The 12,919-nt window shown below is 37.0% G+C and overlaps 1 protein-coding gene across 1 annotated transcript; it reads right to left on the bottom strand.

The window, feature by feature from the left end:
• Positions 1-880: 880 nt before the first annotated feature.
• On the bottom strand, positions 881-10,856 carry nherf4b (NHERF family PDZ scaffold protein 4b). The gene is made up of 11 exons (XM_074672811.1): positions 10,809-10,856; positions 8,514-8,541; positions 5,871-5,935; positions 5,570-5,781; positions 5,279-5,483; positions 5,052-5,188; positions 4,760-4,964; positions 2,055-2,251; positions 1,721-1,930; positions 1,421-1,636; positions 881-1,327 (listed from the first exon to the last, which is right to left on the bottom strand). The coding sequence occupies exons 1-11, from the start codon at positions 10,822-10,824 to the stop codon at positions 1,295-1,297; spliced, it is 1,524 nt and encodes a 507-aa protein (XP_074528912.1). The 5' UTR covers positions 10,825-10,856; the 3' UTR covers positions 881-1,294.
• Positions 10,857-12,919: the final 2,063 nt, after the last annotated feature.

Raw genomic sequence — 12,919 nt, 5'->3', positions numbered from 1 at the left:
TAGCCCATTGAATAAGAAGAGAGGGGGAGTACCCAAGACCATCATTAAAGATTAAGCCTTTTGATGTATTTTGAAGCATGTGAAGTAAGATTTAGAAAAAAGAAATTCTTTCAATTGAAGACAACTTCATAAATCAGTTTTTAAGAGAGGCTTTGGGGGCCCCTGGGAATCTTGGGGCCCCAGGCAACTGCCTGTGTTTGCCTAATTGTAGCTACGCCCCTGATTTGATAATGATGCTAGGTTCACCAAACAATCATTAGCTGGTGGAGAAAAAGACTTAACTCATAGCCCTCAGATGCCTCAGAAACAAAGTACACAGTCGGGAACTAAACTAAAAATACCTTTATGTGTCTTTTCATCCCTGTAACTGCTGCAATTGATAGGATAAGAAAGGTCAGTCTGGGGAAACAAAGATGCAAAGATTCCCAGGGAGCAATACGTTTGACATTAAGATAATATTTGTTTTGTTCATTCATTCTGAGTACAATGTACAAAGTAAGATCAGGGAAGGTAAAAAGACACAGGAAGTAAAAATAGAAATGTTTCTCTGAATCTAGCTGTTAGATTTTTTGCTCCCCATGGTCACCTTTTCATAAAAGAAGCACCAGCAGGGTTGTACGATATATATATATATATATATATATATATATATATATATATATATATATATATATATATATATATATATATATATATATATATATCAGAACACATACAAATAACATAAAAATAATCAAACATTAAACTCATTTTACATAAAAAGGAAAAATAATTTATTTCCATCATCTCCATGTTTTTCAGACAGCCCCAAGAAAAAGGGGAGAAAAAAAGAAAAAAAAACATCAAAAAGGAAAAAAAACAAAAACATTACAGGACCACTGATGTATTTCTGTTTTACTTTTTCATCACCATCCCTTGCTTTATACTTCTCCCGATCATTTGTCAAAGTTGTTGCACTGTACTTGGTGTAAGCATTTTTCTGTTAATCCCATTTATCTTTTTAACATTGTGATATTCTTAGTGTGAGATCATGATGCACATCTGCAGAGTAACAATACTGAACCAAAACACTGACAGCTTCAGATCATACTGAAGCTCTGTATCCACTCCTACAATGTGTCAACAAGAAATAAAGGACACTGCTACTGACTGGTGGAGATGAAGTTTTAAAGACAGCCTTGCCAAACATTTCTTGTGATGGACATTTTTAACCTTTGGATTATATTAAGATGATCTTAGTCAGTGTCATAACAGTTTGGGACCACGCTCTGCTCAGATTAGCCTCTTCTGTCTCTCACAGATACGAGATGTCATATTTATCTTCTTCCTGCATAGATAGTAATGAGAAAATGTAAAGATTATGTTGACTGACAAAGTGATGAACATGGGAATAGATTAGATTGTGTAATCTGGTTTTTACCTCGCTGTCAGAGATGTCTCTGGTCGGTGTTTCAGTTTGCTTCTCTTTGCTGTCATCAGATTTATCCAAGACTAGCAAGGAAAGGAAATGTCCTCCTTCCTTTACAAGCATGATCACGTCTTCTAGATGTTTCTCCTCTACGTTTTGTCCGTTGACTTCCATCACTATGTCACCGACATGTAAGCCTGCGCTCTGCCCAGGGCCCCCAAAAGCCACCTAGAAGAAAGAAAGCAGAATCTATCTTTATCCGACACACGATGAAACATGTATTATAGGTTAACAGTAAAGTGTTGTCCTGACCTCGCTGATGAAGGTCCCAGATCTCTGTGGGACGCAGTCCAAGTTAAATCCAAACCCCAAAGGGCCTTTCTGAAGAGAGCAGAGTCTGGGCTTGTTTGTAGCATCTACTTCATTCTTCAGCAGCTCTTCTGTTAAAGACGACAGTATCATGTTTTCTTTTTCTCTCTCTGCTGACTCATCTTCACAGAAAAGAAGAGGAGAGAGACCCAGCTGCAAAAAAAAAGAAGCGGAAATCAAATGTTTGATTAAATGTTTCATCGTTTCTATTCTTTGACACCATCTTAGCACATATACCAAACAGAGTTTGTGAAGAAAACATGAAGTGGATGTTCACCTTGGAGTAGAAGTCCAGCCCCTGAGGAGTGATGGTGGTGACTGAGACCTGCTGCCCGCTCTGTTTCACTTTGTTCACGACCTCATCGTGACCCAGAGACTCCACCAACTCTCCGTTCACCTCCAGGAGGATCTCTCCGTCCTTCATTCCTGCTCTCTCTGCTGGACTGCCGCTCTCCATCTCCCGCACAATGTGATCTGTTATTCACAAACATGCACAGGTTTGTCACCCTATGCATGTAAAAACTCATACAGAAGAATTAAAGGACACTGTTCTGTTCTTTACAAACTGCATACAATGTCATGTCTTGATTTACTTCAGTCTTTTCTTTCATATTTGCCATGTCTGGTTTTATTTTGCGGTGACTTCTCTCTTCTTGTTTCAGATCTCTTAACTTCCCACCCTTATGAGTGTGATCCCAGCTTGTGTATAAGTCTGTGTCTCCTTTTGTCCTGGGTCAGATTTTCATGTCCTGGCTGTTCTGTGTTCCTGAAAGTTTTTTCAGTTTAGGTTAAGATTTAGACTTCTTGTTGTTTAGATTTAGACATCTTGTTCCTTCTTTGTTTTTACCGATTTGCTGTGATCATTATTTCCTTTGTGTTCATCTGTCCAGCCTTGCTGAGAAACTTTTGTTGAACCTCTTTTGTAAATGAATTAAAAGCTTTTCTACTCTGAAACTCATGCATCTTGGTCCTTCCTGTAAACCTTGTCACACAAAATGAAATCTGGGGAAATAACTACATCAAACTTGTAATCAAAATTGAAGGAAGGAGAACTTTCATGGTGTTATTAAGGTGTAAGTTTGAGAGGCTCTTGCTGTCAGAGAAAACAACAGAGTCCAGATTTACTCTTATTTTCATGGCATGGTAATGTCAGAGGTCAGTCATATAAAATCTTGTTTCTCTATCACAATGTTGTTGTTTGTGATTGTCAAGCTTAGTTTTTTTTTTCAACATTCATTCTAGTTAAACTCTAAAGTTTTTAACCTTTTATTGTTGGTTATGGTAAATTAAATGGTCTATGACTGAAATAAACAAATTCGAGAATTGAGTGAATGATGATTAAAAAAGAGATGGGGAGATGGATAAAAAAAACCCACACAATACATTAAACTTGCACATTTTGTGAAAACATAAAAGAAAGACATATAAAGTTGTGGAAATCTCCTAAGCTTTAAGATAATGGATAATGGACAATAATTTACTCTACCAACTATAATCGAACTGAACACAGATTTAAAATCATTCACTGCTAAGGTGAAGAGTTGGCTGAAAGCAAACCAGAGCTGTAACCATTCTTAGTCTGCCATGTTTTTAATTTCCTGTTTGAACTGGTTTATAGAAGTTGCTGTTTTTTTTTCAGGTTGATTTGTTTTTTGTTTTTTTTTATTTTACTGTTATTCTGTTAACTTTTTGCCATTTTATTGCTGCTTGATATGTATTGATGATCATGTTACTCAAAGGTCCAACTAGGGACAAGAGTTGGAAACTAGCACTTGCTATAAACTCTGTGAAGCACTTCAGATTTATGCCTTGTATGAAACTATGTTAAACTTTCATCCTGATCAAATAAACACATTCAAATTAAAATATTTTTCTAAGTTGGATGTGAGCTGTGAAATTTGTGTTACATCTGCCATGAATCAACTCCATTAAGAGTACGACCTTTCCCCACTCAGCTCATCATGTTGTATGTGGATAGAAATTAGCACCATCAGGGTAGAGGGCGCACAGCTCTGGGCAGTCCAGGGTTGAGATGCGGCAGCTCATTTAAGTTATAAAAGGTACAAAACTGAAGCAAACTACAAGATCTGAAGAACTTAGTGAGTTTATTTGCACCTGAGTATCATTAGAGCAGTTTGCTTTGAGTAGAAACTGAGACACAGGGGGTAAATAATGCATGATTCTTAGTGCAATTAGCAGCTTAAAACTATTAATGGACCTCACTAGATGTGACAAAATTTTCAAAAATTGCCCAAATTTTGAAAGTTTATCAAAATGTCAAACAATTTTGAAATTTTAACAATTTGCAAAAAATATCTTTTTTTTGAAAGGATACATGAATTGAAATTAATAACATATATTGATTATATCACTTAACTCATCATTTTTTGTTGATTGCTAATGTCTTGCCACATATCAAGCATGTTTATTAATCCAGCACGTTGTCAGTTAAATAAATCCATCCACACAGAATAAAAATCTGTATTATCTTCCAGATTTGTCTTTTTGTAGATTAAGTTATTTATTTCAGGGCTGTAAAGCTTGAGGTTAGCCACAGGTAAATGGGAAGTTGGTGGGCTGTTGATGTTGTAGGAGGTAATGTAGAGCGGAGGCAGGCTTTATTGACAGATGTGATGAATTTTTAGTTAAACAAAGTGCTAACACATGATTTAATTTAGCGCCAATGTGTTTAATAATCAAAAAATTCTGTAAATAAACTAAAAAAAAAATCTTGAATAATATTTTTTTAAAGCTACAAGGAGCCACTGCAAAAGAGTCAAAGAGCTGTATGAGGAAGACCCTTGGTTTGGGGGTAGTTTTGGATCAAGGTAGAACAAGGTGTATTTTTCTCCTTTTGTTAATAATATATTTTATTCAAAAGCTTAAAATGGATTCAACAAAAAAAACTTAAACTTAACACTTAAAAAAAAAAAAGTGAATGACAAAAACTAGAACAGCAGTGCTCTGTCTTTGCGCTCTTACGTGTGCGTCCAGATGGAGTCCTCTCCAGCCGAAGCAGGAAGCCGTAGCCCTCAGCGCCACAGACCAGGTGCAGTTTCCTGGCTCTGTGAGGCAGGTTGTGAGGAACAGCCATGGAGGGCAGGATTGGCATTTTCTGCTTGGCGTAGCTCTTCTCACTCTCACTGTCAATGACCAGGATGGTGAGATGGTCGCCACACTTTTTCAACTGCAGAGGGAAAAAAAGACTTTCAGATTATGCTGGAAACATACTTTAAAAAGATGCTTTGGTTTTAAGACCAGTCTGCTGTTGTACCATCCTGCTCAGCGCAGAGTGTGTCAGATCAGACACTGCTGCTCCGTTCATCCACACCAAGCGGTCTCCCTTACACACTCCGGCCTTTGCAGCTGCGCCTCCTGAGACCAGGCTCACTGAGAAGTGACCTTTCTCTCCTGCTGAGCAGAAACAGGAGGAGACTGATAAATCTGCACACTTCACCTTCCCTCAAACCATGCACCTGTTCTGGTTATCAGTAGTATTACCTTCCACAGGTGTGAAGCTGATACCCAGGCCTGAGGCAGGATCCCTCTTGATGTGGCACAGTCTAGGGGGTTTGAGGCTCTCACCTTTGTGGTCTCTGATCAAACCTCTGAGGTCTTTACCTTGAGACAGAATCCGTTCATACTCCTCCCCATCCAGCACCAACAGACACAGCTGGTTTCCACTCAGCCTTATAGCAGCAGCCACCTGGTTCAGAAGAAGTGAAGTGAAACCTGTTCAGTGAGGAGGCTTTAAAGAGGCTCCTGTTTGATGGTGTAAGAAGTTTATCTCACCTCAGAGTGGGGAACATTGTCGACATAGCAGTTGTTGACCTCCAGAAGTCTGTCTCCGTCTCTGAGGCCGCTGCGCTCTGCCACCCCTCCTGATGACACATTTCTGATGATGTGACCCTCGTGTCCCCTCTCCAGCCGCATATGGAAGCCATACGACTCTCCCTCCTCTCGTTTGAGCACACACTGACGTGGGCAGGGGGAGGACTCTGACTCTGAGAAGATACAAAAAAGTGCTGTCACACTTCTGAGGGAACAGTCTCCCCACGGAAAGATAACTGAAAATAATTTGTTGGTGAGTTACCTGATTCCTCTGTGATAACCATCACTGGGTTGTCTATGCCCTCTTTAGGATTAAATGTAAAATTCCTGCAAAGAAAAGAACAAGAAAAAACTAAGGATGACAAATTTCTGATCAGAACACTTATTCCCCTTCCTTGTGTGGCCGTCCAACCATTTAAAGCTCAAAAAGCTCACTGGTGTTAATTTTAGCTGCTGTCTCTTTAAGGCTCTTCACTCCTCAATCCCCCATCACTCTGATTGGCCAGCCCCCTGGAAGTATTTTGGGGCAGAGCTATTGGCAAACCTTGATGTTTGAGGCCTGATGTTGAGACCCCAACATGTCATGAACCAGTTGGGAGATTTTTATTTCAAGACCTCATCATTTCAGCGAGTCTCATGTAGATCTTGTGCAATTTACAGAAGGTACCGGTTCGATCAGTTTACAGATTCAGGGATTTCTACAACAAATGAATATATGGCTTTTTAATCTGTACCTGTTAAGTCTGAAAATCCAGCATTGTTACTTTAGATCCATGTTTAGAATATTAAAAAGCAGAATACCCCCTCTTTAAACTTTGAGTTTCTTAAGCAAAGTTAATTAGATCCAAGTCATTATTGTTCTACAGATTCATGCCTGAGACTTAGTTTTACTTTGCTGCAGAATTTCTGTGGCCTGTCACACCTGTTCTGTATTAATGATATGTTAACTTTTGGCACTTAAGTCTTCACTTAATCTTACATTAACCCATTAAAGCCAGGCCCATTAAAACAGCTAGAAAATTCATTTTTTTTGTTTCAGGGTTGTTGTTTTTTTAACCCCTTTAACAAAATCTACAAAAAAAATATTGCTCAATTATTTGGTTTATGCTATATTTTTTGCATTAAATTTGTTTAATTGGGTGGTTTTGGCAACTAAATGATTTTATTTTTTATTTTTTGTAAGTAAATATGCATTTTGTCAACACAGAAAAAACTTAAACAGATTTTTCCAGAAAAAAGTGTTTGGGTGATTTCATCGGATGGGCCATTTTGAAACCGCCAAAAACATCTTCAGCTCCCTGAGGTGATATGATTATCCTACAGGGGGTGGAATTTTTCTTTTTTCTTTCTTTCACTCTTTTTTTTTTTTTTTTGAAAATGTTTTTGGAAATTTGTCATGTTGATATGAAAGAAGTCTTTGAAACGTATGTATCAAATATGAAATATTTGGTATTATAGGGTTAAAACATGTTATCTACATAGTTTCTTTAGAGATTTAATGCTAATCTTAACTCGCATAATATTCAGAATATTGGTTAGTTCTTCATTAAGCAGCTCATTAAAGATTTAAATCTCAGTCTATCACTATTTTTATAACCATACAACTATGCAAACATTTTCACGGCAGGACTTTGGATGTAAAAAGCCTGTATCAGCTTTACTATTCAATTTAGAGTCAAGATGAGTCGGCATTTCCAACATGGTGTTAAGCTTCAAAACATCTCAGAAACCACTGGGTGACAGCACAAAGGCTACCTTAATGTCTTTACAGTCGATGGAGGTAACATTGGAAAAATCTCAACAAGCTGCACAATGATACATCATCGTAAAAACAGATACTGCCATCTTGTGGTAATTACATGTAACTATAAAATACAGTTTGACCTAAAACAGGAAATCTAGAGGCATAGTTATACTGTTTTGTGTCAATAACTACAGCAATAAAAAGAAACAATTTGCTACATTAGCATATAGAACTGTCACAATATTTTCAACCTACATTTATAAGTGCAAAAAAAATTCAATAATATTTTTAAAGAAAAAAAAACAATGCTCTGAGTCAGATTGAGAACAGGCAAGACAACAGCACAAGAACAAGCTACCCATAAACTAATGTAACTGACTTTTTGTGCCCATTTCTAATGATTTTATGTTATAGATTAACCACAAACACCACATGCAGTTTAAAGAATCTCAAAAACTTTTTAACTGTTTTTTTTGTCAGTGCAGGTACAGTAACATACGGTCATCTAATTGCTCCCAACATGCTTTGTACTGATGTAGAAGCCACACATTTGGGTCAAAAATATCTAGCTAGTTACTCAATCTACTGCTTTGTAGTGGCATTACATGATTTAAGGCAAATGGAAAACAGTGCTGGGATCCATTAACACCCTTTTTTAAAGAATCAGTTAAATTTGGTGTTACGTATTAAAGCACATCCGGTAATTATCAGTTTATACTGTAACAGTCACAATGAGCATACCCTGACATGAAAACCAATAATAGTTCTCAGTAATCAGTGGAAAACTTTTTTCATTTGCTCACAGCCTCCTTATGAAATTTAAACAGGATTATCATCAATGTTTATTCTAATAATAGATTAATTACATCAATTAGTATTTCATTACAGTTGTCCAGAGCAGATTAACTCCATAACCACACCTGTTATTATCATCACAATAACAGGTGAGTTTATTGGTCTACAGCGGGTCTTATCTCGGGCCCAAAGTCTTTAAGATTACTGTGTTCCAAAAGTCAACATGCCCAGCACAGTCAACAACATTTTTCATAATAAACGACCAAGTGTACTGATGTAATACTGAGATTGTCTTAGGAGGACTTTCATTGTTAAGACTTATTTTTTTTGTTGTAGGGTGTAAATGGTTTATTAAAGCAGACTTACTTGATCAAACCGTTGATGTCCACCAAACCTTGAAAAACACAGATCACATGAGTTCAGTGTCTTAAGCAGCAACAACTTGAGTTAGTCATCAATGAAACTTAAACAATCAGTTCATCATATTTACTAAAGCAGATACACCTAGGTTAAATTTGCATTAAAACCATACACCCCAGATCACAGACATCTAAATCAGACATGATAACTAACTCTCAATCTTTAGTTTTGGAGCATACTTTCAAACTTACAGCTCTGTGAACGTCTGCGAGGATCTGTCTACTACACTGTGAGGTATCAGCTGAACAAATGGATTACACACCAGCAGTGGATTACATATCTCCTGACTGGAGCATCATAAAACTGGGTTTGATTTTATGTGATAATCTTTAGTCTTTGTCCTCTCTGAAAAGGGAGGGAACAAAAAAAAATTTTTTAAAACCCTGAGGTGTAAGTGTATACTCTCTTATGTGACAGATGAAATGTCAGACTCAAGGAGGATCAGTCACTGTCACTAAAACATGTCAGGTCAAGTCAAGTGTCGATACTTTCTCTGACAAACTAAACATTAGCTTTGGATGTTTCTGGCACCGTTTTATGACACACAGCTCAGCTATCACCACTGAGCTAAGGTCAGGGAGGGGCAAGAGCAATTTGACAGTTATTTTAGTGTGTGTGTTGTTTTTTAAACATTATCTAACAGGACAATCAGGACAGTCATTTTTGTTTGTTTTCTTGTTTCTTTGAATGTTTTTTTTTTTAATTCACAAAAGTACATAGGAGCGTATAACAAGTACATAAAGCAAACATAAACATCTGCTGACATGCGCAGCATCTCTAGGAGGGACTCTACAGAGAATTACAGTAAAATTCTTTTTTAATTCTTTTTTTATTTTTTTTATTATTGTTATTATTTATTCATTTATTTTTATTTTAAATAAAAAATATTATTTTATTTATTTATTTATTTATTTATTTTTAATACTGAACACTGTGTTGCTTCATACAATGAGCCACAGATCAATTACAAAGCCACTCTGATGGACAGAAAGATGTCTTTGAGAAGTTTGGTTTAGTTCAGCAGTTATTTGTCATGAATGCAGACCAGATAAACTGTGTTCAAACCCACAATTATTTGCTGCGTTAAAATACTATGTGCATTTCTTGAATCAGAATAATGTCTGACACTAAGAAACTTGACATGGATATTTTTCTTACCTAATGATTTTTGGTACTCACAAAAAGAAGTTTCAGTCTGATTTTTGCTTTTACAACCAACACTTATCAGGACTTGTAAGGCTTATATAAGGTCAGAAAAGCTTTCTTTACCTTTCCTTTTTTTCCTTTTTTAAAAAAAAATGAATAAAAACAAAATGAGACAAAACGCTTGCTCATATAAAGATGGCACTGTGAATTGCTTACCATGCAGCTGATTTGATTATTAAACAGAAAACCTCATTGATAAACTCTGAAGCTTTGCTGGCTCTCTCTGATCTGGATTTTGGCGATGTGAGGGTTTTCTTAACAATCTCTTAAAAGTCTCCACACAACATTTTAAATTCTGACCTCTCAACCTCAGGAAAATGTGCTTCAACAAAACGAAATGTGTAATTTTCTTTCTGTTCTTATCTCCCAGCAGAGGCTGCCATGTGAGGGTCAACATGTCCTCCACTCTGCTTATCTATCTGCTTCATTAGTCTGTGACTCTGAGTCCTTGCTGCTGTTATTATAATGTAACTTCATTAAGAACCCTCAGTTCCCTGATAAAAAACAAACCCACCCTCCCATCACATCCGCTGTACCTAACAGAGCAGCTCCTCTGATGGAGAGCTTACAACTCAGGCACTCTGTAACCTTAATGGGCCAGTGTTTGCTTTTCCACACAATAAAAACCTCAAACTTAATGTTCTCAGCCACAGGGGTGATGTACTAGATATACTCACAGAAAGACAAACTACTGAAGGTAAGCTGGGTATGAGCAAGGATAAAGTTGGCTCCTTTGATGAGATAATGATGTATTCTGTTAATCTGATGGCACTTCCAAAAATTAAAAAAATTATAAGTAAATATTAGAAATACAGTTATTTTCTGCTCTGAAATTATAAATTCAAACCTCTATTCTTTTAAATAATCCTTATTGTTTGATGTATACATGATCCTAGCTGCAGCAAAGTGAAGATGGCACAGGAACAAGAGGCCAAAGCATTTCAGATAATTCACTGATATGACGATAATTAACAAAGCAAATAAGAGAAAGTTGCTAAAAAGCAGTCACACATCTTAAAGTTTTAAATGAATTACCTGAGCTTGATCTCATGTTGCTTCTGTCCCATCAGGTGAGCAGTCGAGACCACTCAGACCAATGTGGGAGGACTGTGAGTCCAAACATTTATTCTGACCACACAGAGACTCCGCCCCCTGGGGGACCCCGGGCTTAATGTTTAACCTGTGTGTGAACCTCTCACCACATGTAACCGTGACTATTGTCTGCTGAGCATTGTACAGCAGACTCAAAGTACAAAACACATAACGAGAAACCCACATCTTATCTGTCTCTGACTTTCATCTCCTCAGTCTGAAAAAGTTACGATGCTTTGTGCGTTAGTGTGCAAAATGTATCTGTGGCTGTTCTGTGCTGTAGCTGTTCCTGTGAGTCACACAAGCAGGACTGACTGTCAGTGCCAAGGCCAAAGAGCCCTGATGAACTGCACAAACAGACAAACGCTCCAATACACATAACACTAGAGACGGATGAGGCAGAGGAGGGAGGAGTAAGTCATGGGGAAGACAAGGATGCAGGAGCGGGAATGAAAACATTACTGGTAATCATATTTATTTTCTGTGGTGTTTTCCAGGAATCTGTGCTAAAAAAAACTGAAGTCTTATCAAGTGATTGTTCCTTATTTTAAGTAGATAATGCCTTTTAGACTTCACATGATCTGACTCATCTGACCAGTCCAGAAAAAAATCTGTTTTCAAGTTATTTAAAGACAAAAATTAGGTCTGAATTGTTTGTAACAAGTTTTAAAAAAAATCTGCCAATGGAACAAGAGAAAAGTTACTTGTATGAAGACATTATTCCAGTTTTTATCAAATTTTCGAGCAAATTTCTCTTGTTCCATTGGCAGATTTTTTGTATTTTTGTTTCAAATGATCTGTTCAATGTGGCTCATATCATGTATAACAAGACAATTATCCTTGAAATTTGTGATGAAAAAACACTTGATAAGATTTCTTTCTTTCTTTTTTTAATATTTTTTGTTTTGTTTTGTTTTTCAGTGTGTCAAACAACCATAGTTATCGTCAGTGAATAAGGAAAGGGGTTTGTAATCATATTCAGCTTGAACTTTTGTTATCATAGTATCCCGTGTTCTTATATGCTGTGCATAATGTTAAATTCTTGAACCAGATGTTTTTAACTTTGTATTTTTCTGCAGTGATCAGTCATCAAACATTTGGGGATCATTTGTGACTTAAAGCTCATTGGACTTTTAGCTTTTGTTGATTTTGGCGCCTCCAGTGGACAAAGTTCAACTCTTTTCTCATCGAAAAATAAAAAAAGGCACTGCTTCTATAGTCAGTAATATCACTCTGCAGCACAAACTGAGAGTCATCTGAACCCTAAACCACTGTGATGAGAGTGTCCCTACCAAGAAAGAATGAACGGGAAAAAGAACAGAAACATGTTAGGTATGCCCTAAAAACCTGTAGATACCTTTGGTGGGGTTTTTTGAAGAACAAGCAGAGAAAGGACACTGAACAAGAAAGGCAAGAGAGATGCAGAAAGATTGTGATCCCTCACATTGCAGGCTCTTTTGAGGATGGCAATGCACAGGTTTTGGATACAGAGGAAAAATGGTTGTAAAGAGGAATAAAGAAGCCATCTTCACCAAACTGGAGAAACCGTCTCTCAACTTAGGGGATGGCCTCAGGCATAACTGTCCACAATGCAGTACTTAGCTTGAAGTTCTCCAAACATCCACACCTGGGAGCACAACACCTCGTACGACAGCAGGAGTTAACAGCCCACTCAGGATAATAATGACTCTTGGGAGATGAGCCACTCTTTGATGGGTTTCGACAACCCACTCATTAATTCCAACACCTGCTTCCCTCACCAGCAATTTGTAACCGTGGATGAAAAACATCTTACCCATACTCTACAGCCCAGTTGCCTTGTTTTGTGTCTTCAGAATAACCATGACTTGGAGGAATGTGAATCTACATGGAGGCCCCTACGAAAGAAAACATATTGCAGCATATTGGAAAATATCATGTCATATATTAGGTAATATATTCCAATATATGAGATTTAGTATTTATATTTTCCTATATATTGGAATATATGGAAAGCTGCAATCATTTGTATATTTTGCAATATATTGCAATATATTTCATGAATATATAATATA

This window comes from Halichoeres trimaculatus, unplaced genomic scaffold (assembly GCF_033239565.1).
Source record: "Halichoeres trimaculatus isolate MK-OKI-2021-1 unplaced genomic scaffold, fHalTri1.1 fHalTri1_scaffold_6, whole genome shotgun sequence".
Lineage (NCBI taxonomy): Eukaryota > Metazoa > Chordata > Actinopteri > Labriformes > Labridae > Halichoeres > Halichoeres trimaculatus.
Note: the sequence above shows the minus strand (reverse complement) of the source record. Positions and strands in the feature narration are given on the sequence as shown.